We start from the raw sequence: 27,894 nt of genomic DNA, 5'->3' as shown, positions 1-27,894 counted from the left end.
TTTAATTTGAAAACTCCATCCACACAATGACACTAGTATCCACATTTTTATCCCTCTGGAAAACTAATCCCATCTCTAAAATAATAAATCATACAAAATATTAGCTTGATTTACCAAAACACAGATTTACCAAAGCACTAGCTTCATATTCACGTCTATCATAATCACTATCTGACCTGCAAAGATTTAGAGCATTCTTTAAAATTGGTACTCTTGTTTCTTGCAGCAGGTAGTCTTCATGAATCAGGAAAGATGGTTTGCAATAGAGTGGATTAGTGCTACACTGAAAGTTGTTTTTTCTGAAAATAATGGGGAAAAAACTATGAAAATTGAGTATGTTATTAACTTACAGTTTTTCTTTATATTTTAGTACATTCAAAAGTAGTTGGCCCAGCTGCTCCTCTTGTTGCTGAAGCTGGTGAAGATCTGGTTCTGCCCTGTTCTCTCATACCCAGCATCAGTGCTGAGGACATGATGGTGGAGTGGATCAGAACAGATCGGACTGATACTGACAAACTAGTGCATCTCTATGAACATCATACAGACAAAAATGATGATCAGATGGTGTCTTACAGAGGGAGGACGGCTCTAATTAAAGCAGAACTGCAGAAAGGAAACACTTCACTGAAACTCTCAGCAGTGCAACCTTCAGATGAGGGAGCTTACAAATGCTTAATTCGGTACAGGTCCTGGTTTGATGATATACCTGTTTATGTTGAAGTTAAAGGTATGGGCCAACACAGTTTTAATCTATAATTACTTATGTATTAACTATTTTGCATCACATATTAAATCATCTTCATAGTACTTAGCCATATAATGAGTACAATTATAGTATTTCAACAAGCAAAATTTTAAATTTAAATGTGGGAAGCATTCGTTATGTAAAACATTTTCACAGTGTCGTATCACAGTAAATGGTGACAGCCCAAAGTCATTTCATTATTATGCAATTATCCTTAATATTATTGGGGGGCACATTAAGTAAATTTGATGTTTTTTATTCGGTTTGTATTTCAGAACAAGGTTTTCGCGCCTGGAAGATTGCTATCATCTGCTTTTTTGTTTTTGCTGTTATATTAGGTGCCTTAACAGCTTACATCTTGAAAGGTAATTTTTCTATTAATAACTGTCTGTAATAACATCTAATTTTTTAAAAAGAACACTGGATCATCTTGCATGCACAGGAAAGATAATATGTACACATTTCATGACTTCTGGGCAACTACAGACACGTCAGAAATTAAAGTTAAAACAATGCCTTAGTAAGGTGTTGGGTGACTACAAGCTCCCAGAACAGCTTAAAAGTGCTGTGATTCTACAAGTCTCTGGACCTTGGAGTGCTCTTTATAAAACAACAAATGGGTTGAGATCTGGTGACTGCAATGGCCACAACATATTTCTGTAGCCCAGTACTGATGGTTTTTATACCACTCAAATCTCATATGTGCCAGAGATTTCAGCACTGCAGCCCAACTATAACATTCCTCTCTATGTAGTTGTGAACACAAGGTTCTTGCTGACACAATCTGAGGAACAGTTGCTCTTGTTTTTCTTACATATCACACTAATGCAAAAGCATCATTTGACTGAATGTATGCTTTCATGCACGATTTTCATCCTATTAACTGATGTCATTCCCATAGATCTAAATGTAGATGCCACTTTGGTCACTGTTCCTACTGAAACACTAGCCAATTGAGCTGTCTTCATGACTAAAGCTCCTGACATCCAAGTCCCAATAATCAACTCTCCTGAAGTCACTCAGATCTTTTCAGATTTAAGTAGAAGGCTGGGTATGCTCATCATATTTATCAATGAATGGGTAACTGGTGCTAGAAATTCTCAAACAAAAAATTAGGGCTTTAATTTAAAAAAGTTACCATGCTATCTTAAAATTTTGAGTTAATGGACTTCAAAAAGTCAGTTAATAAAACAAGAAAGTTTTAATGCCCAGTCAACTAAGTTCAAACTCAGAATTAAAACACAGCCCAGTGACTTAATTTTTAAAGTAAAAACTTTTTACAGTGCAATAAACATTTATAATTAATTTTCCTGCACCTCATTTAACGTTTGAAGAATCCAGAGTGCCACTGTTGATATGAACAGTGAAGCTAGTTCTCCTTCAGCCGTGATATGCTAGCAATGAACATTGCAGTACAGCTGCTAAATAGTTCATTTTTATGCAGAGGTCTCAGTAAATTGTGATAATATATTAGTTTAAAACTAATCAATAATTATACTTTACAAGCTGAAGAACAGGGAGAAATGTTCTTGTATGAGGTAACTAAATAGTATGCTTTCAATAGCAGAACTTTTCTGATGTCTTTTTTAGCCGATAAATACTGCTGCATACTGCCAGAGACTTTTTTTGGGTACAGCAGTATGCATACAGCGACAATACATGGTGAGCACCCTTTCAGTCAAGCCACTACTAGTATTTTTTGTACAGTTTCAGCACTAATTTGACACATTAGGTTTTTTTTTGTCTCTGGAAGCTAATGTCCCACAGTTGGTGAAGAAATTAAGGAAGAAAAGAAAGTACAAAACTGTACTTTAAAATCAACATTGAACTGGTCTTCATTGTCCCCTGACTTGAATATTACTGAAAGTCTGGTAGATCTTGTACATGATGTGCATGCAAGATGACCTGTACATATTTCTGAACTACATAATTCTGCAATGAAACCTAAATCAAGAATAGAAAGGCTGGCAATGAAAAAAAAGGTTTGGAGGCTATGATATTAGTCAAAGGAGGTCTTATTAAAGATTGACTGAAAATGTTTTATTTATATAACATCATAAATTCAGCAAATAAATAATAAATGTGTATTACATTTGCAGAAGTATGTTATATTTAGCTTTGTTTCATGCAGAGGGAGTTTTAATTTTTTGCAACACTCAGTGTCACCAGACACTCGTGGATGTAAAATAAACAATAAGGTTTATTGAAAGGAGAATGATCTAAAAGATTAGGGTTAACACCAGACCAGAACGTGATACATGGGACCAGGCAAAAACAGTAAAGAGCAAAAAGGTGAGAATCTAAACCAAAAAGCAAACAAACCAGTAACGTGAACCAAAAGGGAAAATCCATGAATCAATAACAATAGACAAAACAGTGTCATAGCAGGAGAACTAACCACAGACAAAGGCTCGGTATGCACTGGAAAACAGAAGCAATACTTCACAATGGAAGAGACAAGCAGACAGGTAATTGGCTGGATGAGTCACATGACAGACTGAGGAATCCTGGGAGTTGGAGTTCGTAAGGTGGTTCAGAGTTACACTGAGAACTGGGAAGCGTGACATTTATTTTCACTTAAAAATCAAGAAAATGTGTAATCTGACCAAGAGTTCCCAAACTTTTGTAAAGATGTTATATGCCATACAATTTTTTTTAAACCATCATCTGATGACCCTTCCTAAACTGATCTCATTCAATTAAAAAAACTAGCAGGGACAGAGTCCCCTGCCCCACTTACTGACTTTGCTGACAATAGATCTTGAATGACAGCTAAATAGCTAAAATCCTAAAGCAGAAGCTGGTTGTGCCCTGCAGGTTCATACACAAGCTGATCAATCTAAATATCTGATAAGGATTAAAATATTTTCATCGGCAAAACTGTAACAAATTTAGTATTTAGTATTCTGTTGTCTTTCACCTGTGTGTCTAACACTTTATTGTCCCTGACAGAGGTCAAAAAACAAGCAGATTCTGAAAACACTGGAATGTAACTGATAATTAAAATAACAGGTTACAGATTTTATGGGTAATAACTGGCAATGGCAGAATCACGATGGTGATCCCCAGACACAGTCTTTTACAACACTAGAAATATATTGATATTTCTAAAAAAATAGATTTAGATATTGTCAATCAATATTAGTGGCATTTATTTAAAATCAAAGTTCCAACTGCTGAATCGACATTGTTCTGTTTAGACAGACTCGTGTGTTCAAACAGGTTTGGTCACTCAATGATAGAAATAACTGAAAGCCTTCCACTCTTTCTCTTTGATTCCAGATAAATTCTCAAAAAAGGAACGCTCTCCTGCACAATGCTCAGCTGTAGCTTACATGCGTCTTCAATCACGATATATGCGTGAAGAGTTGGACCTGAAGACATACAACACATCAGAGGAGGGTTACAGAAGACTCATCCCAGCTATGACAAACTACAGAAAGGCTCAGTGAGTGTTTACCATAGACATTATTAAGTCAATATTAGTGTATTATCACCTATGAGCAACATGAAATTTCTGACTAGTCTAGGTGGTCTAAGGAGATAATATAAAAAGAGAAAGGAAAACAAACCAGAGTTGGCTGATTATTTGGTCTTTTATCTTATTTGAAGCTTTTGTTTTCTACTTGTGGATTCTTGTTTAATCTACAAGTAAAAAAACAAATTGTTTGATTACATACAAGTATTATATATAGTAGTGATGCACAATGATATTGTAATCATATTGATATCAGAAGATAATTGCATTAAAAATGTATTGCCAACAGACATGGTCACATTTAACTGATATTTCAAACCAATATTTGATGACAGTCAGGAAACTGAATTCTATAAGGCTTTGTGAGACAACATTATTCTAATTTTAATATTGACAATTTTCTATATTAGTTGGAAGATCGGTCTGGGTCTAGTTGGAATGGGTCTATCTCTACTTCTCTCCTGGCATTGGAAACTATAAAAACAATGGGTTTTAATAACTTTAATGTATTGTTTTTTTGTGAATATTAGTTAATATACAGTTTGAGAAGAAACATACTGAGAAACAGATCAGTTACACTAAACCAAGTCTTCGTCTGTTAAAATATGTCGTGGGTGGTCTATGGTAGACTAAAGATATCTCAAAGTAAGAAAATCCACCTTAGTTTGATGTGTACGTTTCTATTTTCAACGCTAATCAGACTTATCTTGAATCATGCCATGAACTACTATTGATTTGGTTCACAACACCAATTCCTGTGTAAAATGTAAATAAATGTAAATAAAAACAGAATGCAATGATTTGCAAATCTCATAGACACATATTTTATTCACAATAGAACATAGAGCACACAGATGTTGAAACTGAGACATTTTACCATTTCATGAAAAACATTAACTCATTTAGAACTTGAAGGCAGCAACGCATCTCAAAAAAGTTGGGACAGGGGCAACAAAAGGCTGGAAAAGTAAGTGGTAGTAATAAAAAAACAGCTGGAGGAGCAATTTACAACTAACTCACATGACTCGGCATAAAAAGAGCATTTGAGAGTTGCAGAGTCTCTCAGAAGCAAAGATTGGCAGAAGTTCACCAATCTGCGAAAAACTGCAAATAAAAATTATGGAACAATTTCAGAAAAATGTTCAACATAAAATTGCGAAGACTTTGAATGTCCCACCATCTACAGTACATAATATCATCAAAATATTCAGAGAATCTGGAGAAATCCCTGTAAGCAAGGGACAAGGCTGTCGGTCAATACTGGATGCTTGTGATCTTCGGGCCCTCAGGCTGCACTGCATTAAAAACAGGCATTCTGTACTAGAAAATCACTGCATGAGCTCAGGAACACTTCCAGAAATCACTGTCTGTGAACACAGATCGCCGTGCAATCCACAAATGCAAGTGAAAGCTGTATCATGCAAAGAAGAAACCATATATATTCTATTGTGAATAAAATATGGGTCTATGAGATTTGCAAATCATTGCATTCTGTTTTTATTTACATTTTACACAGCGCCCTAAGTTTTTTGGAATTGGGTTTGTAGATGGAAGACACATATGTACTACTCAAGAAAACAGCAGTAAACACAGTATGTGTACCACATTATGTGGTCATTGTATTGGTTGAAGCTGTTCCATGATTTCTTGCTCTGTAAATCCAGGAAACCAAAATGAAATTAGAGCAGTACAATACTGGAAGTTGCAAGGATTACATGGAATTGCAGTTTTAAATATTATTCTTCAGACAATTCCAAATTAAAACACATTTTCTGAAACAAATATTTTTTTACCTGCCTGTAGATTTGCTGGCTGTAATCTCACCGAAGAGTCCATTAAAACTTTGAGTGCAGCTCTACAAACAGAAAACTCTCTGAAAGTACTGGACCTCAGTAACAATAAGCTACAGGAATCAGGAGTAAAGCTGCTCTCTGCTGGACTGAAGAGTTCGCACTGTAAACTGGAGATACTCAGGTTAGAATCCCGAAATTTTATAATATTTTGCTATTCTGTTTTAGATCACAGAAGTATGGAACTAATGAATGTGATGTATGTTTGTATGCATTTTTATATACATATTTTCAGACAATGATATCGTTGATATTTTTTTTTTATTAAACTGATCCAGGTTTAACATGGCTATGTATAACAATATAGTTAAATTTGTACTGCAGATTTGTCAAGATCTATCATAACTGACGAAGAACATGTATATGCATGAAGATATGCAAAGAGATTTCATTAATGCCAGTGTAGTGTGAAGGGAGTCAGGCAGAACAAGGTAAAAAAAAAATGCTTGAAAGTGGAGTGAGAAGGTAATTGTGGGCCAGAAGCTATAACAAGTTAGGCTTTCAGCTTGGTAAGGCCAATACAACAAAAATATATCCAACCTTACCTTACCTTGGCTATACAAAAAAACGATAACCAAAAAACAAATTGCTGTCCTACCACCCTGCAGGACACAAAAACAGAGGCAAACCCCCAAACAAAACTGCAGCCCCAAACTCTCAACCTGGTAAAGTTGTTACAAAATGTACCAGGAGTGAATCTACAACTGCAATTCCAAAAAACTTGGGACGCTGTGTAAAATGTAAATAAACACAAATAAAAACAGAATGCAATGATTTGCAAATCTTATAGATCCATATTTTATTCACAATAGATAAATATAGAGCACAAATCAGATGGTAAAAATGAGACATTTTACTATTTCATGAAAAATATTGACCCATTAAGAACTTGATGGCAGCAATGCACCTCAAGGGTTGGGACAGGGCCATGTCTATAATTGAGTAGTATCTCCTCTTCTTTAAACAACAGTCTGTAAAAGTCTGTGAAGAAAGGAGACCAATTGCTGGAGTTTTGGGAGAGGAATGTTGTCCCATTCTTGTCTGACGTAGGATTCTACCTGCTCAACAGTCTTGGGTCTTCTTTCGCTTCGGATTTTTCGTTTCATAATGTGACAAATGTTTTTTATTGGTTAAAGGTCTGGACTGCAGGCAGGCCAGTTCAGCACCTGGCACTAATGCAACCTCATCATGAGAGATGCAGGCTTATTAACTGTGCACTGATGGTCTGCATGGTCCCTCTCCTCGTGAGTCCACAGGATTCTCTTGGTTTCCAAAAAGAGTTTAAAATTTGGATTCATCTGACCGCAGAACAGTTTTCCATTTTGCGTCAGTACATTTTAAATGAGCTTTGGCCTAGAGGAGATGGTGGCATTTCTGGATCATGTTGACATACGGCTTCTTATTAGAATGATACAGCTTTAACTTGTATTTGTGGATTGCACAGCAAACTGTGTTCAAAGACAATGATTTCTGGAAGTGTTCCTGAGCCCATGCAGTGATTTCCAGTACAGAATCATGCCTAAAATGCTATTTTTATACTTAGTCATGTGAGTTAGTTGCAAATTGCTCCTCCAGCTGTTTTTTATTAGTACCACTTACTTTTCCAGCTTTTTGTTGCCGCTGTCCCAAATTTTTTGAGATGTGTTGCTGCCAACAAGTTCTAAATGAGTTAATGTTTTTCATGAAATGGTAAAATATCTCACTTTCAACATCTGATATGTGTTCTATGTTCTACTGTGAATAAAATACAGGTCTATGAGATTTGCAAATCATTGCATTCTGTTTTTATTTACATTTATTTACATTTTACACAGCATCCCAACTTTTAAAATTGGGGTTGTATATACAAAATACACAAGAAGCTAAAAGGTGTCACACCAAGCAAATCCAGAAGGCAAAAAGAGATTATCAAGTGTTAACAAGCAAATAAATATGTCAAAACAAGTGAGCTGAAGCTGATGGTGGAGCCAGTGGAGGCCTCTTTGGTCCTCACAAGGTGACAGAGTATAAGACACATAGACACATTTGTAAATGCCAGAGTTTGAATTTGAATATTCAATTTGTAATATGTCTACTTCATAAGTGGAATAACAGTAAAAGGAAGAAGTGTGACTGCACACTGCAGGCATTCTTCACTCATGCAGCCAGCCTATGTCAGCTTATAATGACAACTTAATGTGTCCAGAATAATAAGCAGAGCCATCAAGAATGGTCAAATAACAGAAAAATTGAGAAACACTGAGAATTAAATTATACCAAAATTTATGTCAAGAATTATATCTTAAAGATGGAGATCAAATGTCAAGATAAATGACAAAAAATATGTTAATTAAAAGTTTTCCTCAGTTATTTCTCTCTAAATATGTTATCTGTATTATAGAATATATCATGCTAAATTCTAGGGTTGAAAGCATGTTTCATATTTTAATCTGATATTTTAAGCATGCTGAAATTTACCAGTTAAAACTTGTTATTGTTAGAAAGGTACACATCTCTCTAAATATATTGGCATAAATACATAAATCCAATTGAATTTTCTGCATAGGGTGATTCTAACCATAGATTTACTAAAGTGTAAGCATTAAAAACATAATACATAAGTATTACAAATCAAAAAAAATAAAAGCATGAATTAGTAGTAATTGATTTTAGTCATTTAAATTTAACTTACATCATAATACTCTTACATTATGAATTCGATTAATGCTAATTTCAGAATTTTTCATCGTCAAATCAACTTCATCATCCATGTCAGAAATTGTGTCATTAAGTGGTGCCAAAAAAAAACCCCATAACAATACTAAAAGTAAGACAAAATATTACACATAGTAATCCATCATGCACAAGGTACACAAAAACCATACATTATCATCAAATCACAAATGTGCACAAAGAAATTACAGTTAAAAAACACATTCCATTTGACTGTTAAATATGTATATAGCATCAATAAAAACTTGGTATTTTAATTCTTCCTTTTAATTTAACCTTTTGACTAAATTTCTGATTTAACCGTTGAGTGCAATCTTTTAGAAATCACTGAAGCTTATTTAACACAAAGTCAGTATGGAGATGATTAAGTGGAAACTGCTCGGTTCCTATATCTTACCTATATCTTATCTTAAAAAGTAATAGAGAATTTCTGTTTAAATGAAGAATGCAAACTTTGTCATCTGAGCTTTATCAGTATTCAGTACGTGCTTATTTTTTCTGCTAAGCAATAGCCATGTATTATTACTATATTTCTACTGTAATTACCTGTAATACCTTTGTGAAACCAAGACTCTGGTGGTGCTGCTAGTTGGGAAAAATTCACAAACATTTTCAAGACAACAAAGACAAACGATGTATGTGGCAGAGCATTCAGGCCATTACTGTAGGTAGCCTTAACTTGTTTAGTTAAAATCTGATTGCTATTGCAATGCTAGGTTGTTGATCTATCTGGCTAGCCTAATTGTAACCCTGAGTACTCATTTAATGCCCTTCTTTCACTGTTAAAATTTAGCTTGGAACAATTTCTTACAACATTTTTACACACTAAAAGTAACAAAAGTTATGGAGCTGGATCTTTTAGCCTGTTTGCAGTTACCTAGCTAGCTAGCACAGTTAGACCTTTACAGTTCAAGGAAAATCATGCCTAATATTTTCTTAGGACAATCATATAGGATGGCTCTGTTAACCCAGAAGCAGGACATTTTATTTTAAAAGTAGTAGCAAAGTTTTGGAGCAGATCTTTTAGCTTTATCATCACAATAAGCTAATTTAGTAAATTTTTTGACCATAGGAAAATCATCTAGTCTTAACCTGGGGGCATCATACAGTTGTGTAGACTTTATTTTTTGTGTTACTCTATGGTCAGTAAATTAAATAATAACAGCAGAAGCAAAGTTCTGTAACTAATATATTAGTGTGTATGCCACATTAAGTTAGCCTGAAAATTCACAGTCCCAAGAAAATCATCCCATTTTAACCTGGGTGCATCATACAGTTATGCTGACTCAGGGATTTCATTAATTTATGCTAGCCCAGGAGCAGTACATTTAATAATAACAACAGAAACTGTATGTTTTTGACAGTAGTGTGAAAAGCCTTTGTCTGTCTGTGTATTCCAGTTCTTACACTTTCAAAAGTTTGGTTCTCACTATTGATTATGTTTTCTACTTCATTTTGCTCTCTAATAATATTGGTAGCTTTGTGTGTGAACTGCGTTGGGGATACAATATTAACCTTTGTTAAAGATGCTAATGTACCACACATGCTTTGTAACCAGGGAGAAAAAAAGAACTGTACATTACAATGCTTTATTTCTGGATTTCATTGTCCTTCTGCCAAATTGTAGCATTACAAATAATCCAGCAATGTTTGTGAGAAAGAGAAAGAAATATTGTCTTTTGTCACTTACTTTAAGCATTGTAGTAAAATAAAATGCAGAAGAGATTTTTTACATTTGTTGTATTATCATGACTTAATTACTTTTTCTTGTTAAATTTAAATATTTACCTATACTCTGTCTTTATGTTGTGTTTATTCTCGTTTTATAGACTAGCATCATGTAGTCTTGAAGAAAAAAGTTTTGAAGAGTTGGAATCAGTTTTAGAACTGGAAACCTCCTCTCTGAGAGAGCTGGATATCAGTAATAATTATCTGCAGGATTCAGGAGTGGCGCTGCTCTCTGCAGGACTGAAGAGTGCACACTGTAAACTGGAGATACTCATGTCAGTATTTCTGTTTCTCTTTCTCTTGTATATATATATATATATATACACATTTGGGAGCAACATATGCAGCTTTGTGATGCAATGAACGTTTTCAGACTCCCATGTTTAATTCATTAAGACGAGGCCAAGCCACATTCTGCACATACTACAAAGCATGGTTGCATAAACGTATAGTGCAAGTGCTTGACTTACCTGCCTGTCTCCTATTAAAAATGTTGGAAAATCATATAATTCTTTGAAAAAAGATTTGTAATATTTTCTTTTTTGCAGACTATCTTTGTGTAACTTTGGGGAAAAGTCTTGTGAAAATCTAGGATCTGTTTTACAAACAGAAACTTCCTCCCTAAAAGAGCTGGACATCAGTAACAATGAGCTTCATGATTCAGGAGTGGAGCTGCTCTCTTCTGGACTGAAGAGTTCATGCTGTAAACTGGAGATCCTCAGGTCAGCTTTCTCTTCATTTTGGAAAGGGATGTTAAACTGTGATGTTCTTTGATTAACCCATATGTCAACAACATGTGGGTTTGAATGTATTTAAGGGGGATTCCACTGCTATTTCTAAATTTCTTTATTCAGTTAATGAGAGAAATTCAGTTAATTCAGAGTTCAATGTGAAATGCTCTATTCTAGCAAAACTTCTTTCTTTATAGTGGTGGTGATAGTCATAATGTCTACACCACAAATACAGTTTTAACAGCAAAATAGTGATAGATCTAAAAATGTATCCTTTGGAGACCATTTTGAGAGAGCAATCAATTCAATCTTTCAACATTTATTTTATCTGGTAAAAATTCTTATCTGACTGGCCTTTGACAGAGCTGCTGCCTCTTGATTTCCATCTACAGGTTAAGAAATTTAGGGATATGGAAGTGCCTTATGATCAACTATATGACCTTTTCATTGACATTAATTTACTCTAAAAAACAGTTTATGGCAGATACTGGAATTATTGTTTCCAGTTACTTAAGATAAATACAAAAACAAAGAATGTGAATAGGTGTCAGTAATGTTATTTATATCTCTCTCGCTTGTTCACACTCTCACTATTAAGTGAAATTATTTAATGTTAGTGTTAATGTTAATGTTAGTGTTAGCCTAATCCCTTTTTTTTGTCTCACATAAGTAAGTGAGGGTTCGCTAACAACCCAACCAAGTAAAAACCCAACAGCCAGCTAAAATGACCATAATTTACCACACATCCATATTGTAGGTGAATGTATTCACTCTTGTATATCCTGACTGTTTCACTTTGTATATTATAGATTTTGTATAACTTCTAATGTCTATTTTAGTGAGCTTTTAGCCAAAAATATGGCTTTAGCTTCAGCTTTTGCTGAATACTTTGCAGTGCAAAATCAGAGACCCTCCCTGTGATGAAATATCCTACCGGTAATGTTATACATTAAGGCCTTGTGAGATGCAATTATGATTTTGTTTACCCTTGTTTTTAATCCACTCTTATAGGATAGCAACACCCCTGCAGAGTGGAATGGTTCAGCTCAGGTGATGCAGGGGTGGGGCTAACCCTATAAGAGGCAGGGGAAAGGTTTAGTAAGGGGGGTTGATTGGCTTAAAACATAGGAGGTCTGATGTGATTGGACGAGCCAAGGTTTCAACTTTTCAAATTATGTTAGTCAATCTCTGGTAGTTTAACAGAGACATCACTGCATAAGAGCAGCAGCAGCGCCTCCCTCAGGTTATACTCTGCTGTCACAGGATCTTGTGCATGAGAATAAGTTTTAGTTGATTTTAACTAATATCGTACATTTATTTGGGAAGGGGGCCTAACTGACCTAGCAATGCTTATAATGGGGCCTGATAACATCTGACATTAGAGATATAATTACTTTAAAATAACATAATTAAAAAGCCAAGGATAACCAAGTTTAATTTATAAGGATTAACTTTATTTCAAACTTTGTTAGTATCATCTCTACAAATAAACCCTTGTCCAAAATTTAAAATTTAGCATCCAAATCAGATTCACTACTATACATACACTCTAGAAAATAGGAAGAAGAACTCTCAGTTACTCCCACTGATATCTTATGGTCAAAGATTCCTAAAAACATAGCTAGCTGACATAACTAATCGCACCAGCATGCACCTTGTACAATATAAAATTTTTTACAATGTGCACTGCCCTGGAAAAAAAAAATATTGTGTTAAAAGTGCTAACAATCACCAAAATGACAGTTCAGATGAACTGTTACTCAAGGAGGACAATTAACATTACTCACTGGAAAAAAGCTACTTATTGATTATCTATCACTGGATCATCTTTCAGCCTCCATCAAAAGCAAATCCACAGAATTTGACTTCACTTGGTCAACAGTCATTAACTTTCTACATACAACAGTAACCCCCAACCCCAATTAATTTAACTCAACCCATTCAGGAACAATAGGCTGAACAGCAAAAGTGTCATCAAGGTCACATGGATAACAGAACTGTAAGATACACTGATTCACTCCTTCAAATTAATGTTTAAAAGGTTTTAAAACAAGTGCATTTTTATTAACAAGAGGAAAACATTAAACATATTAGTGATCTTGTTTAGGCTGTAACAGGAATAAAGCCTCAAATAAATTTGATATAAAATGAGCATATTAAAATGACTTTGCACTTATGGTGTCAAAATTTCTGTTACTGTGAATAGCTTAGCTAATCAAGTATTAGACCTGATTTCCAAAAGGCATAAAGTTAAAGACATTACATTTCTTTAATATTTTAAAAAAGATTACTTTATTTCCATCTTTTACATTTTTATTTACATATACATCTACTAAGTTCCCTGCATTGTCTCTCTCAGTCTATTTCTCTCTTTTTCTGCACTCTGCAGATTATCAGGATGTATGGTCAGGGTGGAAGGCTGTTCTTCTTTGGCTTCAGCTCTGAGTTCAAACCCCTCACATCTGAAAGAACTGGATCTGAACTATAATCTCTTTGGAGAGTCAGGAGAGAAGCTGCTCTCTTCTAGACTGAAGGATCCACACTGCTCACTCAACATACTCAGGTATGAACAACTGTATTCACAGGTGTATATATGTGTGCGTGTGCATTTGTGAGAGAGAGACAGAGAGAGAGATAGAGAAATGTAAATAATCAATCTGCTGAGAGTGAAAGACCAAGGAGAAAAGCATGGAGAGAGAGAGAGAGGGAGAGACAGAAAAAGGCAAAGAATGAAATAAAAAAGACAGAAATATGAACTCAGAGATAGAGGCAGAGTGACATATATATATATATATGTATAAAGATAAATACATGTACATAATATACACATAACAGACATATATAAATAATATATAGATAATAAATACAGACAGACACACACACACACACACACACACACACACATATATATATATTACAAACAGAAACAAAGAAAGAAAGATGGATGGAAAAAGAGAAATATTTGTTCACTGAAAATCTCTCACTGATCTGTGTTTGTGTTCTTTAGAGTGGAAAATCAGGGTGAGATGAGAATCAGACCAAAGAAATGTAAGTACAAACACACACTCACACATACACACACCCTACTTGCATACACATATGTAATGTATGTGTGCATGTGCATCAGAGTTTTCAGCATGCCTGGAAGTCATTTCACTATAACAGGATGGTAGAGTTTTACAAAATAAGAGCATGTTCAGCAGCATAAAGAAAATGGTTTCTGGAAAAGTATAGGATAATTCATCCTGTATGAGAATTCGTCACAACACTGGGCCACCAGGATTTGTTGTTGGGACTTTGAGAATATTTCTACCTTGCTGTCTTTGGCCTTCAAATCGTTGTAAAAGAAGAATTACCACACATGGATCTGCACACTGAACTACCATTATGATTGAAAAAATGGTTTTGTGTGGTCTTACGGTTCAGTGAAGAGTCTGTCTAGAAGCGCATCTTGTATGGTTCTACACAGTGTAGGATGCGATAGCAAAAATCAGAACATCATCTCTATTGCTAACAATACAGAAAGGTTGATTACAGTTTATGATTGCTTACACACTAAAATTAGAAATAAAACAGTTAGTGAAACCTGACACTGAACACGTGAAACCTAAGATCTGCACAACTATGAGCACATTCTCAGCCTCACACTTTTAGCAAAACAAAAAAAACTGTGTTTTGTGAACCACTAAACACACTTCTCTACACCTGCTAACCAATTGATCAAACATGGTAAACAGACAATTAGGTGCTTAATTGTAAACTCAACAATCAGGTGTAAGTACTAAAAAAAGGAAACAGGTGAGTTGTATTCTTTTAAATTCATGTTTTCTTTTTTGTATCCACAAATAGTTTGGCGGTGTTTATGTACTATATTCTGTTTAGAAAATGCTCTGTTTTGAATTTCAGTGTAAAATGCAGCCTTTGTAAGTTCCTGCATGCATTGACTGATGTTACATTGATGTTACAATGATGTTAAAAATTTCATCACTGTGTAGTGCTGGTCTTCTGTGTTATGTTTGGTTATTCATATAGTTTATTCTACAGTGTCTATGAAATGAAGTCAAACCCAGACATTATTATAAAAGCAGAAATGTTAAAGGTGTTTTAGATTGAGCATGTCAGTGTGTAACTGGTTCAAACAGATGTTATGAACCCTGTGTGCACTATGACAAAATTGGATTTTCTTAAATTATTGTATAATTCTGAACGAAGGTTTCATTTTGCAGAAGATCTGACGTGTTCTGCTGCATGTGTGTGTGTGGTTGTGTGAACTGTGTGTAGTGTTTGGACAAATTGAGCCATTTTCATTATTGCGCTTAAGCAGTTGTAAAAACTGTGAAGATGAAAAGGCTAATTACACTGATAGAGCAGTTTGTTTGTTAATCCCTAAAAGTGTCCAAACAGAGTTTTTCCAGAGATGCTGCTGAATATGCTATTTCTTGTAAAACTCTGTCTTCCTGTTACAGTGAAATGATTACTAGGTGAGCTGAAAACTCTCATGCACACATCAGTGACTGCAGCCTGTGTACATTCATCCACCCAGACATGTGGAAGTGTTTCATAGCTGTGTGCAAGTACTGTGTGTGTGTATGTGTGAGTATTTTATATGGTGTTTGTGTTTCATCAACACACACACACACATATAAACTCTCTTACGCACCAAACACTCTGTCACACATGCACAAACACACACACACTCTAATGTCGCTTCTTGTGTGCAGATTCCTGTGAGCTCACTCTGGATCCAAACACACTGAACAGATTTCTCTCTCTCTCTGACGGGAACAGAAAGGTGCAGCGTGTGTGGGATGATCAGTCATATCCGGATCATCCAGAGAGATTTGGTAAGTGGTATCAGGTTCTGTGTAGACAGAGTCTGACTGGACGCTGTTACTGGGAGGCTGAGTTGAACGGGTGGAGGGTTGATATAGCAGTAACATATAAATCAATCAGCAGGAAAGGAGACAGTGCTGACTCTGAGTTTGGAGCAAACGAAAAGTCCTGGATTCTGATCTGCTCTGATAAAAGTTACTCTGTCCGTCACAATAATAAGCTCATTGAACTCTATACTCGTCCCTCCAACTGTAAGAGAGTAGGAGTGTATCTGGACTATCCGGCCGGCACTCTGTCCTTCTACAGAGTCTCCTCTGATATACACACACTGACACACCTACACACATTCTACACCACATTCACTGAACCACTCTATGCTGGATTTTGGGTTGGTTCTAACTCCTCAGTGTGTTTGAGATAATATAACCTCCTGTGTGTGTGTGTGTGTGTGTGTGTGTGTGTGTGTGTGTGTGTGTGTTTTGTGATGTTCAGGAGCCCTAGAACACACACACTTTCTCACATTTACTTTCTCTCATATTCTCTCTATCTCTGTGTCCATCTCTCTCTCTTTCTCTCTCTCTCTCTCACACACACACACAAGTTCAGTGTTGCTTTGCCTTGTAAGGTCCAGTCTCTCTCTCTCTCTCTCTGTATATCTGTTTATCTCCCCCCCCCCTTGTCTCTCTCTCTTCCTCTCCGTCTGTGTCTCTCTCTCTCTACATATTTCTCTTTTCTCTCTCTTTCTCTGTTTTTCATCTCCTCTCTCTGGTTCTCTCTCTCTCTCATTAACTCTAATTTATGGCTAGCAGGATACTGGATGAATAGCATGTTATGTTACAACCACAATTCATTTTTTTATGTTCATTTTTAACTTCTTTTTATTCTTCAATCTTTTTATTCTTAAATCTTTAAGACTGATATATGTAAATGAGCTCTGTTCTGATTGGCTGTGCTGTATTGTGCCTCATTTAAAAAGCAGTTCAGTCTGTATTTCTGTCTGGTTTGGAGATGATCATGCCAATGGAGATGATGTACAGAATCAGTGGAAGATCTACAATAAAGAACTGATTAACATAATTATGTACATTCAATAAAAAAGTGTTGATAGTCTTGTCTGATTTATTTACACCTGTAGAGATGATGTAAACTGAGTTTAAAGTTAGACAAATACAGCTTTCAGGTTAACTCGTGGCTAACAGGTTAGGTCAGGTTAGTGTGTGTTTTCACCGCTATCAGGTTAAGATATAACTAGCAAGTTAGTTCACAGCTAATGGGTTAGGATATAGCTAGCAAGTTATTTTAGAGCTAGCGGTTTAGGTCGTGGTTAGTGTGTCATTATGCAGCTAGCTGGTTAGGATATAACTAGCAAGTTATTGCACAGCTCGCAGGTTAGGTCATGGATAGTGTGTTCTGTCACAGCTAGTGGGTTAGTAAATAGTTATTTTGAGTTATTTCACAGGTAGCATGCTAGGTCATGGCTAGCATGTTTGGTCACCACCACCAGTTTGGCATGTTAACTTGCAGCTAGCAGGTTAGATCAAGGCTAGCAGGTTAGGTCATGACTAGCGGGCTAGGTCATGGCTAGCCTGTTAACACTCTGCCTGTCTAACTCTGAATATTACTGGATTGTCTCTTTACCCCATTAGGGCGCCTGACAAACTCTGAATATTACTTCTTTAGCCAGTTAGCAGTCTCTGAATATTACTGTATTAGCTTGTTAGGGTGTTAGCAGTCTGCCTGTCTAACTGACAAGATTAGCCCATTAGCCCATTAGCAGTCCAATTGTCTAACTCTTGAATATTACTGGATTAGCCCAATAGCCCGTGAGTGGTATGCCGGTCTAACTCTGAATATTACTGGATTAGCCCATCAGCCCTTTAGCGGTCCACCTGTCTAAATCTAAATATTAATGGATTAGCCCATTAGCCCGTTAGTAGTTTGCCTGTCTGACTCTGAATATTACTGGTTTAGCTCATTAGCTCGTTAGCAGTCCGTCTGACTAACTCTTGAATATTACTGGATGAGCAACCCCCCACTCAAACATTAACAACACTTTGGAAGTTCTTCATCTTGCTGTAGATCTAACTAGGGATGAACAATTTGGGAAAAGCACAGAGGTTTTCAAATCTTTCAGTTTCTTTGCTCTTTTTTTGGGGGGATTTTTAACCCAATTATCTCCCCAATTTAGTCGTTGCCAATTCCACCCGCTAGTTAGGACTCCCCCAATCACACGATACTATCAACGCTAGGAGGGCGAAGGCTAACACAGGTTTCCTCCAAGACCTGTGAAGCCAGCCACCGCTTCTTTTCGAACTGCCGCACATGCAACGTTATTGGACAGCTGAACGCGCTCAGAGGAAAGCGCCAACCGCCAGATCTGTTACGTCAGCAAACAGACGCCTGCACTGATTAGCATCGCGTTAAGTGATGGGGGGAGAAGGAGGGGCCACCCTACCCACCCAGAGAGAGCGAGGGCAATTGTGCTCTCTTGGACTCCCGGCTACGGATGGCTGTAGCATCACCAGAGATCGAACTCACGATCTGCTGATGACACGGCCAACGCTTAGACGATTGCGCCACTCAGGAGCCCCTTTTTGCTCATTTTAATGATGTGTCACACCACATGAGTACAGAGTTTTAATGAGAGTTTAACAGCTTTATACCACAGAGCAATTTCTGACAACATGCTTGCAGAACTTAACAACATGTCAGCAATGTGGGTTGACAAGCAGCAGCAAAAATGTTCATGGCAAAATCTGTAATGGCAGTATTTGGTGAAAAGACAGTAGATTCTAACTAAACTATTGTTTTCACTTAAATGTCACAAATACACCACATAACGCAACATGCAAACAGTGTAAAACACAGTAACAGGTGTCCCTTACCTCAACGGCTGAGTTGCTTCTTTCAGTAATCACTCATCTGCTGCTGTGTTGTCAGTTACAGTCTAAGGTAATTTTAGTCCAGGCTGTTATTGAGGGAATGAATATAAGTGAAATGTATAAAAAAGAAGAGCCCATCTCTTGAGGTAATGAAAGCCTTTAGTCTTGGTTTATCCTTTAGCATAGCAGCTTGCTACTATGTGCACACCTCCGTTGGTCAACAGCATCACACATTGGTATCATAGCCTTTCGCTTGAACAAAGCCAAAGAATCAGTGGCTCAATCGTTGCTAATGACAGTGTGAATGACGTAATATTTACTGAACTGTAACATTTACTTTGGCATAATCTGATGCTTATACATGTAAGTGTGAGTGTTTAGGATGCATGTATGAAGCAAATGTCTGGAGAAATTCGGATGTGAAACAGCATTCAACACCAATTTTATTTATCAAGTTTTAACTTTTACACAACAAAAGATTTTACTTTTAATTCATTTGTCAATTTGTTAAAAAGCTTATTACTAATTATTTGGTGGTAAATGCAAATTACTAAAACAGAGCACAATGATCTTGTTTCATTTAAACATAAAGCACCACTAAATGTTTGTCTTGGGTGATGGTTGCATGTTTCAATAATGAATATTAGTAAGTCACTCACTTGGTGACTCAATAAGAGATAGCAGCTCTCATAGGAAGGTCTAGCAAAAAAAGAGAGAGAGAAAAAAGCAATCACTAACCATGGCGGTGGTGGTGGTTGTGGTGGGGTTCCTGTCACAACAAGTGCTCAGTCTACTTGGGCTGTGCCTATAAACATTGAGACAGGTGAAAGAGGTTCTTTCTAAATTAAGACAACTGTGGTACTGAAAAATATAAACTGCTTACCAGGTGGTGTTAAAAATTCGGCAGGAAGAGTCAGGAGAATGGATCTTCAGATTCTTCACGTTTTATTCACACGCATGCAGAAAATCATGCACGGGCACAGCTTGGTCACCAGTCTGTCACCAGTCTAACAAGAATATTTTGGGGACCTTATATGAAGGACCTTAACATACATTGAAAACTGTCGGGGAGAAAGGAGGAAGAAAAGGAGTTTGAGGAGGGGTAAGGGGGAGATGAAGACTGAGAATATGAAATGAGATGTAGGGGGTAGAGATAAAGGCAGTGACTTATCAACTTATGATTCAGAAACAAAAGGTAATTTCAGTACAAACAAAGGAGTGAGTTGACAAGGTTGGAGTGTTATCACCTTTCACCTTATACTTTTTTGCAAACAGCAGGTGACAAGAATTACTTTTCTACCCTTCTACAAAAGGCTATTTGCTAAAACTCTACAGTAAACATGGTTAAGACCCCTAAGAAAATAACACATAAGGGAAAACAACATATGTTGAGAATATTTTCTCTCACTGGACAGCGTCTGCGATGATCTGAATGTGCAAAACATTCTAGCATCAAATGCATATCATGGTACAGTAACATTTTCTGATGATTTGGTATTGCAGTATATGCATTTATAAGTTTTTCTATAAAATTAATTTAATTTAATTTAATAAATGCAAAATTTTTGGTACATTAGCTGCAGTTTATTATTCTGAGATGTGCTTTCACATTTCAATAAGAATCATAAGTAAGAATTGAAGTAAATCAGAAATATTTTTATTGTGCAAATAATAAAAAAAGAACAGGATGTAACGGGACAGAATAATTCAGATGCATACGGATTGTAAAAACAAAAGAGGCTTTGCTTGAATCAGGGATTTCCAAAGTTGTGGTCAAAAAAAACAGGCTAAGGTCAGTTCCAACACAGTCAAATACCAGAAAAACACAGTCATTACCAAACCAAGGGGAGAAAGCAAAAGGCAGAGTCAAATAAACAGGCATTTCAATACACGAGAAAAACAAACTGGAATGCACAATGAAATACTTGGTAGCTCTGAAAACAGTGCCAATACTTCACAAAGTCCCTGGTCTAAAGCCTGGGCTTATAAGGCTAACTAAACAGGTCACATGACAGACAAAACAGGTGCAAATAATCAGTATTCAGGTGAGGCAGATTGATGGCAAGTTGTGTGTGGTGGAGAGAGTCACATGATCATCCACGGGATTCTGGGAAATGGAGTCCATGCTGGAGGGCTGCGTAACACTGGACAATAACTAAATTCTTCTTTTAGCCAGTTTCCAGTTTAAATTTGTCTCATATGAGAACATAGTGTCGCTTGATGGAGCTCACTAAATGAGGCGGTTCCTCAGGCAGTATGGGAAGAAACAGAACTGTGATGAATAGTCTAGTGTCCATGCTGGGCTGGTGCTAACTCCAAGAGACTGGCTTTTCTGTTATGTACACTGTCTCAAAACAAACTGGACTGCCTTTTAGATTACAACAAACTAGATAGCAGGAGGTGATCAAGATACCGCTCCTTTTTCAACTGAAATATGACTGTAACATCCATGACTCATGATATATTGTGTTATCTATGCTTATGTGTGATAAACCAGTACAACAGTTATGACAAAGCTCAGAATTTCAACTGGTATGCTGTCAACTCTTAAATAAAAAGCCAAAAAAGCACCAAAATAAAACGAAAGCAGAGAAAGTGTAGGTCAAATAATTGTGCTAGTAATTGTGTAAAATATCTTGTATTCTTGTAATTTCTTGTAAAAAATATATATAGTAAAGACCCGCTTTTTCCTGATGCTGTAAAATAAATTATTTGTATTTAATGTTTTGACTGGAAATTAAATAAAGGATGGTTTCACTTTTTTGCATGGTGTATTTAATTAACCTCATGAGGATCTCTCTAACATGAATATAGATTAATTCCAAGGTACTTAATGGTTCCTAGCCCTGGTCCTGGAGCATCTCTGGCTCTGCATACCTTGGCGTTTTCCAGGAGTGCTGACCTAGGATCTAGAGAAGGGTGCACAACTCCCAAGTCTAAGTATCTGTACTGATATTGATTTTTAAAAAATACCAGCCCTAGATAGAACCAATGGAACATACTAACTGATATCAAGAACCAGGAAGATAATACTTACATGTTTTACAATAAACACAGAATTGACACACTGGATATACATACAGACTTGCCAGATGTCATCTTAACTTGATAAGAGGACACATAAGCCAGTTTGATTGAGGTAGTAGGCGGCTGTTGAAAGCTTTAGATGCTGGAGATACTGGCAACCTGAATCATTTTCAACCATAGAATTCCAAATGTATGGGACGGTGCCTTCCATCTCTTTTCCATCATCCAACCACTCAACTCTTGCATGTTACATCTGGAACAATTAGGAATAGCAAAGTGTTGTAAATATTTTTAAAAAGTTCAATCAGTCACATTAATAAGAAGGAGTGAAAGCAAATTACATCATGCTAATTAGCAGCTACTAGCTTCCATTCATTGGCTGCATGAAATACTGCTCTGTAAAATACAGCACTGTGAGAAGCTGTTTACAGCTGGACATGCCTGTGTTTGAGCATGTGGTTATCTTACCTGTGATAAAGCTGAGCTCCGTGAAAGAAACAGTGAGAGAGATGAGAGAAAAAACATAAAAAGAGCAAGATAGAGAATGAATTAGAAAATGAAAAAAGAAAGAAATGGAGAGAAAATGAAAGTAAAAGAGAGGGAAACGAAATGAGAAAAAAAGGGGAGACAAAAATGGAAAAGAGAAATAGAGAGTAAGAGGAGAGAAAGAAAATGAGAATGAAAGAACATGAAGAATCAAAAAACATGAGAAAATCCAGGAAGAAAGAGAGAACAAAGGAAAAGTGAAGGATAAGATAAAGAGAAAATGAGAAAATCAAAGGGAAAAATGTAGATGAAAAAAGGGAGAAAGAGAAGAGAAAGAACTAGAAAAAATAGACAAGGAAAAAAAGAAATAAGCAGTCTGAGAGAGAATAATAAAAGAAGGAATAACAACAGACATAAAATGCAAGAAAAACATGCAGAGAAAAAGAAAATAAGATGAAAAAAAGAATAAGAGAGAAAAGACAAAATGTGCCTACACTCCCTTTGTACCCCTTCATAAGACATAGTGCATGTAGTGTTGGCTGTCTACTGAATTCATTATGAAGTGATTATTCCAAAACAACGACAACAACAACAGCACACTGTGCAGAATAACCATGGTCAGATTGAATAATAATAGTCAGCTCAAATAAAAATCAGGGGCCATATTATAGAAACTTCTTAAGTCTGAAATCTTATCTGAAATCTGCTTAGTCACCATGACAGCTTCATTTAGGACTGAATTTAGGACAGAAGCTATTACAGAACAACAGTTAAGTTCATAACCTTATCCTAACTACAGATAAGAAAACAATATTACAGAAACATCCTAACTAGACAAAATTTCCTAAATTCTGTCCTAACTTTAAGATAAACCCCAGAGGTGCCTTAACTTCTGTTTTAACCATCTGTTTCTACTGTTTTATGCTGTGACAGGCAGGATAGTTCGCTATAACTAGCATGATGACATTGCATTTATCTACATTGAAAACGGTGCTTTGACTTATGAGGGTTTTTTTTCTAACAGTGTTTTAAAAGTCTCTCCACCGTCCACTCTTATAACCTTCATGTGTTAATGTTGATAATAAAATATTACAGTGATGGTGGTGAATAATGAGGAGCTTTTTAACAACAGCCATACTGACTACTTTAGGTAAATGCGTCTTCGTCTTTTTGTCATCAGCGGTTCTGTCATCAGTGGTTCTGTATTCAGATCACTGAGGTTCTATTCTGCAGGATTCCTCATCATGAAATGTTACAACCCACCCCGTCAGGGTCTTTTTACACTCATCCTGTCTGGAGAGAGAGAGAGTGGAAGAACAAGGACCTCCAGTTTTCAGTTCCATTAAAAAAAGGTTCTGTTCGTTCCTGGTGGTGTCCAGTAGTGACTAATGGTATTCTGTGTTTTCCTGATGGGTTGATATTACAGTGTAAAGGATTTTAATGGTTTAACAGGTGTTCTAGAACTGATTCCAGATGGCTTCCTAATGGGAACTAAAGGTGTCCTACAATAAACTAGGAAATTAGTGGTGTCTAATTGTAACCATTAACCCTTGTGTGGTGTTGGGGTTTGTGGGACCCATTTTCAATGTTTACCAAAAGAAAAATGTATGTGATTTATTATTATTTCAACCTTCCTTTCAAGATTCCTTGGCCTTTGCTCATTTTCTGTGAAGAAAATATAAAACAACACATTTTCAATGACTTCACACTGTACACCCCCTAGTCATTTATATTACATGTGGTGTTGGGGTGAACCTGCGGGGAATAAAAGTGTGGAAGTGCTGTGTCCTTCACTATGTTCTCCTCCTACATGGCCTGCTGTTAGTGTGTGTGTGTGTCTGTGTGTGTTTGTATATGTGTGTGTGTGTGTGTGTGAGGGTGGACAACATGGACTGGCTGCTGACTGGCTACAGCTGGTAAAGGAGAACCCTACACTGGCTACTTGTGATATTTTAAACATCTGGTATTATTACATGTATTACATAAACTGTTATGGCTGTACTGATTTAAAAAAAAAAAACAATAATGTGGTGGGTCCACCAGTCCACTGAGTAACAAACACATCAACACCACACAAGGATTAAGCCAAATCCCATTAGACTGCAAAACCATCAGATTTTAATCTTAATTGTACTAAAGGTCTTGTATTAGCAGGGTCATATTTCCCCTTATCCAGCATCTGCTTCAACTCCCCCCTCTGCCTTTCTCTCTGTGGGGGGGTCATTCCTGCCTTTATTGATATTCTTTTTTGGCATGAAGATATGCTTGCAGAACATGCAGATGCTGAATGAAGTGCTCATGTGAACTGACGACACTCTATAGAAACAAAAGTATTGCTACATCCACACATTACCCCTACAGGTAATCCCATTCTAAATCCATAGGCATTAATATGGAGTTTGACATCCCTTTACAGTTGTAATTTTTGCCCATTCATCCAGAAGAGCATTTAAGAGGTCAGACACAGATATTGGACGAGAGGGCCTGGCTCACAATCTCTGTTCTAGTTCATCTCAAAGGTATTCGATGGGGTTGAGGTCAGGGCTCTGTGAGCGCCAGTCAAGTAGGGGGCAGTCATGGGCTTGAGGTTAGGGAACCAGCCTTGTGACCGGAATGTCGCCGGTTTGGTCCCCCTGGCCAACAGTACGTGACTGAAGTGCCCTTGAGCAAGGCACCTAACCCCCAACTGCTCCCCGGGTGCCGTGGATAGGGCTGCCCACTGCTCTGGGCAAGCGTGCTTACTGCCCCCTAGTGTGTGTGTTCACTAGTGTGCATGTGAGTGTTTCACTGCACGGATGGGTTAAACACAGAGAGATCTAATTCCTCTATGTGCAAACACAGTTGGCTAATGGTTCTGAATTCAATCAATCAATCAATCAATCAATCAATCAATCAATGGAAGCACAGAATTGTCCAAAATATCTTGGTCTGCTGAAGCATTAAGATTTCCCTTCACTGGAATTAAGCATCCTAGGTCAACCCCTGAAAAACAACCCCATAGCATCATCCCTCCTCCCGCAAACTTTACACTTAGCACAATGCAGTCAGGCTAACATTCTCCTGGCATTTGCAAAACCCAGACTCGTCCATCAGACTTCATCACTCCACAGAATACGTTTCCACTGCTCCAGAGTCCACTGGCAGTGCAATGTTTGAAGTCACTGAGCTCATCAGTACAACCCAGTACTTTTGTCTATATAGTGTATCATAGATCTATTAGAAAAAGGAGTAACACTGACACACTTCTTCAGATTCATCCTAAAAGCAGGATGCTGTGTGTGTGAGAGAGTCACACTGAATGACAGACATACCACTGCTGCCAATTTAGCACCTGGAGCCAGCTAGCCAACTGCACAGCTTTCAATTAGCTCAAAATAAATGAACTCTCATCACATTCACACAACATAAAAGTACTCATTTCCTTTTTCAAAATTAATATTACAAAGATCGCTGGTATATGTGTCACAGTGAACTTGTTCATGTTAGCCAGCTGGTAAAAACAGTATATAAAGGCCTTTTTGGGGACTGTAATGTTAGCTAGTGTTAAAAAAGGCTTTTAGCTAGCTTAATTCTGCAGCTCTCCACAACTAATGTAACATATAAGTAGGTGAGGTGATGGTAGAGCAATATAGCCGCATCTGATGCTCACTTTGTAGAAGATACTCCTACTTGGCATCAACTAAAATCTGAAGGGTGGCCTTCCCCTGGTTATAAACACAGTCTTTCAGTCACTGCCTTCAGTTTGAGGCTGAAGTTATTTAGATGATTATATAGTTTAAGCTTCTTATTCTAATATACATATTTTCCATTCCACCTTAATTGATGCAGCAGTAACATTATGGTGCATTATTAAATACATTTTAAATTAAATAAAGCTACTTATAAAGTGTCTGTGTCTTGGTGTAAATGAAATGTCAACACTAGTATGCCACATGACAAAAGAAAATGGCTGTATTAAATTTGATTTTTCATTTTAAGTCAAACATAGCATATATAAGTGGGAAATTTAAATGCATACATACACATATATTACCGTTTTATATTTTCATTTTAATTTTGCTACTGATATACTTCCATAATCAGTGGCCTTAGGCATACAGTAAGAGTGGGCCACAGGCCAACTTAACATGATAAAATATTATTATTTTAATAAAAAGTAATTTGTAGTTCACGAAAGTGTGATTTATTGAACCTTACAGCAAATACCTATCAATATCAAAGACAAAGTTATTCTACAGGTTTCTGACTAGAAAAATCCACATTTTTATTGTATCTGGTTTAAGCTTCTCTGTGTTTTTTTACTTGCTTTGCTGAAATGGTTGTTGTGAATTTAACAGAAGTTCTGGGTTACAAGCCTCCCAGTCAACATTCACAGTACTTCTACTGTGTACACTGAAAGTGCAGAAAGTGTGCTGATGGAATGTGCATGGATATTTCTGCACAGTATTAGCAATCATGGGAAATCAGCTCTCATTTGCCTTCCGCAGTGCTTAATAAGCATGTTCAGTGGAAAAAACGATTAGAACTTAACACTGCAGTCTGACCATGCAGACTGGACTCAGGAAACCAGTAAACCTTTTTGTCTGTGCCTTTTAGTGAGGAGGTAGCTGACTTGTTAAATGGAAATGATTGGGTTTATAAATCAATAAATCGGAACAAAATCATTGATAAGTATTGATATTCTCATTATTGAAAGCCATGGCTATTCATTAACATTCAGTAAATCTAGAACATTTTTTCGACAAAGCCAAAGGCATTTTCACACAAGATTTACAGATAAAACAAAAACACATAGCAAAACCAAGATTAGTGCATTTGCAGGACTAACTCCCACGCCAAGATTAAGGCTAAGAATAGACAGAATTTCCAATGGTTGATCATTGGCACTGCATTTTAGTCTAAGAATAGGCTTAATCCATTGTGAGAAATGGGGCATCTGTGTAAATAGGTCCATATTTAAAAATTAATTTAAATTTCTTGTTAAAAAATCTAGGTTGTTGATTCCTAAACATGAGCAGAAGGTGCTCTGGAATTTAACTGTAAACAACTGTGGGAAACCACAAAATTAAATTTTCATAACTGTACAACTAATCCAAACTACACTGAGAGCTTGACTTTGAACTGGAATGAATAACTGTTTATGATATATAAAATTCCAAATTTACATACTAATTTTCACTGTATTTCATTTTTGCCTGTATTTTCGAAGAAGTTTCACATCAAAACAGACTAGAACCAAAATTTCAAACAAGTAAAAACATAAACGTTTTGAATCATCTCTTGCTAGTGCAGCACTAAGTCACTACTATTTACTATCAAGAAATACTCATTAGGTAATAGCAAACTAATTATAAGGGTAGTTATTATTCATTAAACAATAATTACAAAATAAGTATTACAGAATAATCTACTGAATAAATAT

General features: G+C 36.5%; 1 protein-coding gene across 1 annotated transcript in view; it reads left to right on the top strand.

Annotated features, from left to right (window-relative positions):
- Positions 1-16,498, top strand: part of LOC118803539 (NACHT, LRR and PYD domains-containing protein 12-like) — a 208,371-nt gene extending 191,873 nt beyond the window's left edge. Inside the window, exons 10-13 of the mRNA XM_036564029.1 lie at positions 11,062-11,235; positions 13,634-13,807; positions 14,252-14,292; positions 15,966-16,498. Of these exons, the coding sequence (XP_036419922.1) occupies positions 11,062-11,235; positions 13,634-13,807; positions 14,252-14,292; positions 15,966-16,498 (922 nt within the window). The remainder of the gene's footprint in view (positions 1-11,061; positions 11,236-13,633; positions 13,808-14,251; positions 14,293-15,965) is intronic.
- Positions 16,499-27,894: the final 11,396 nt, after the last annotated feature.

This window comes from Colossoma macropomum, unplaced genomic scaffold (assembly GCF_904425465.1).
Source record: "Colossoma macropomum unplaced genomic scaffold, Colossoma_macropomum, whole genome shotgun sequence".
Classification (NCBI taxonomy): Eukaryota; Metazoa; Chordata; class Actinopteri; order Characiformes; family Serrasalmidae; genus Colossoma; species Colossoma macropomum.
The sequence above is the reverse complement of the archived record's forward strand: the minus strand, read 5'-3'. Positions and strand labels throughout refer to the sequence as shown.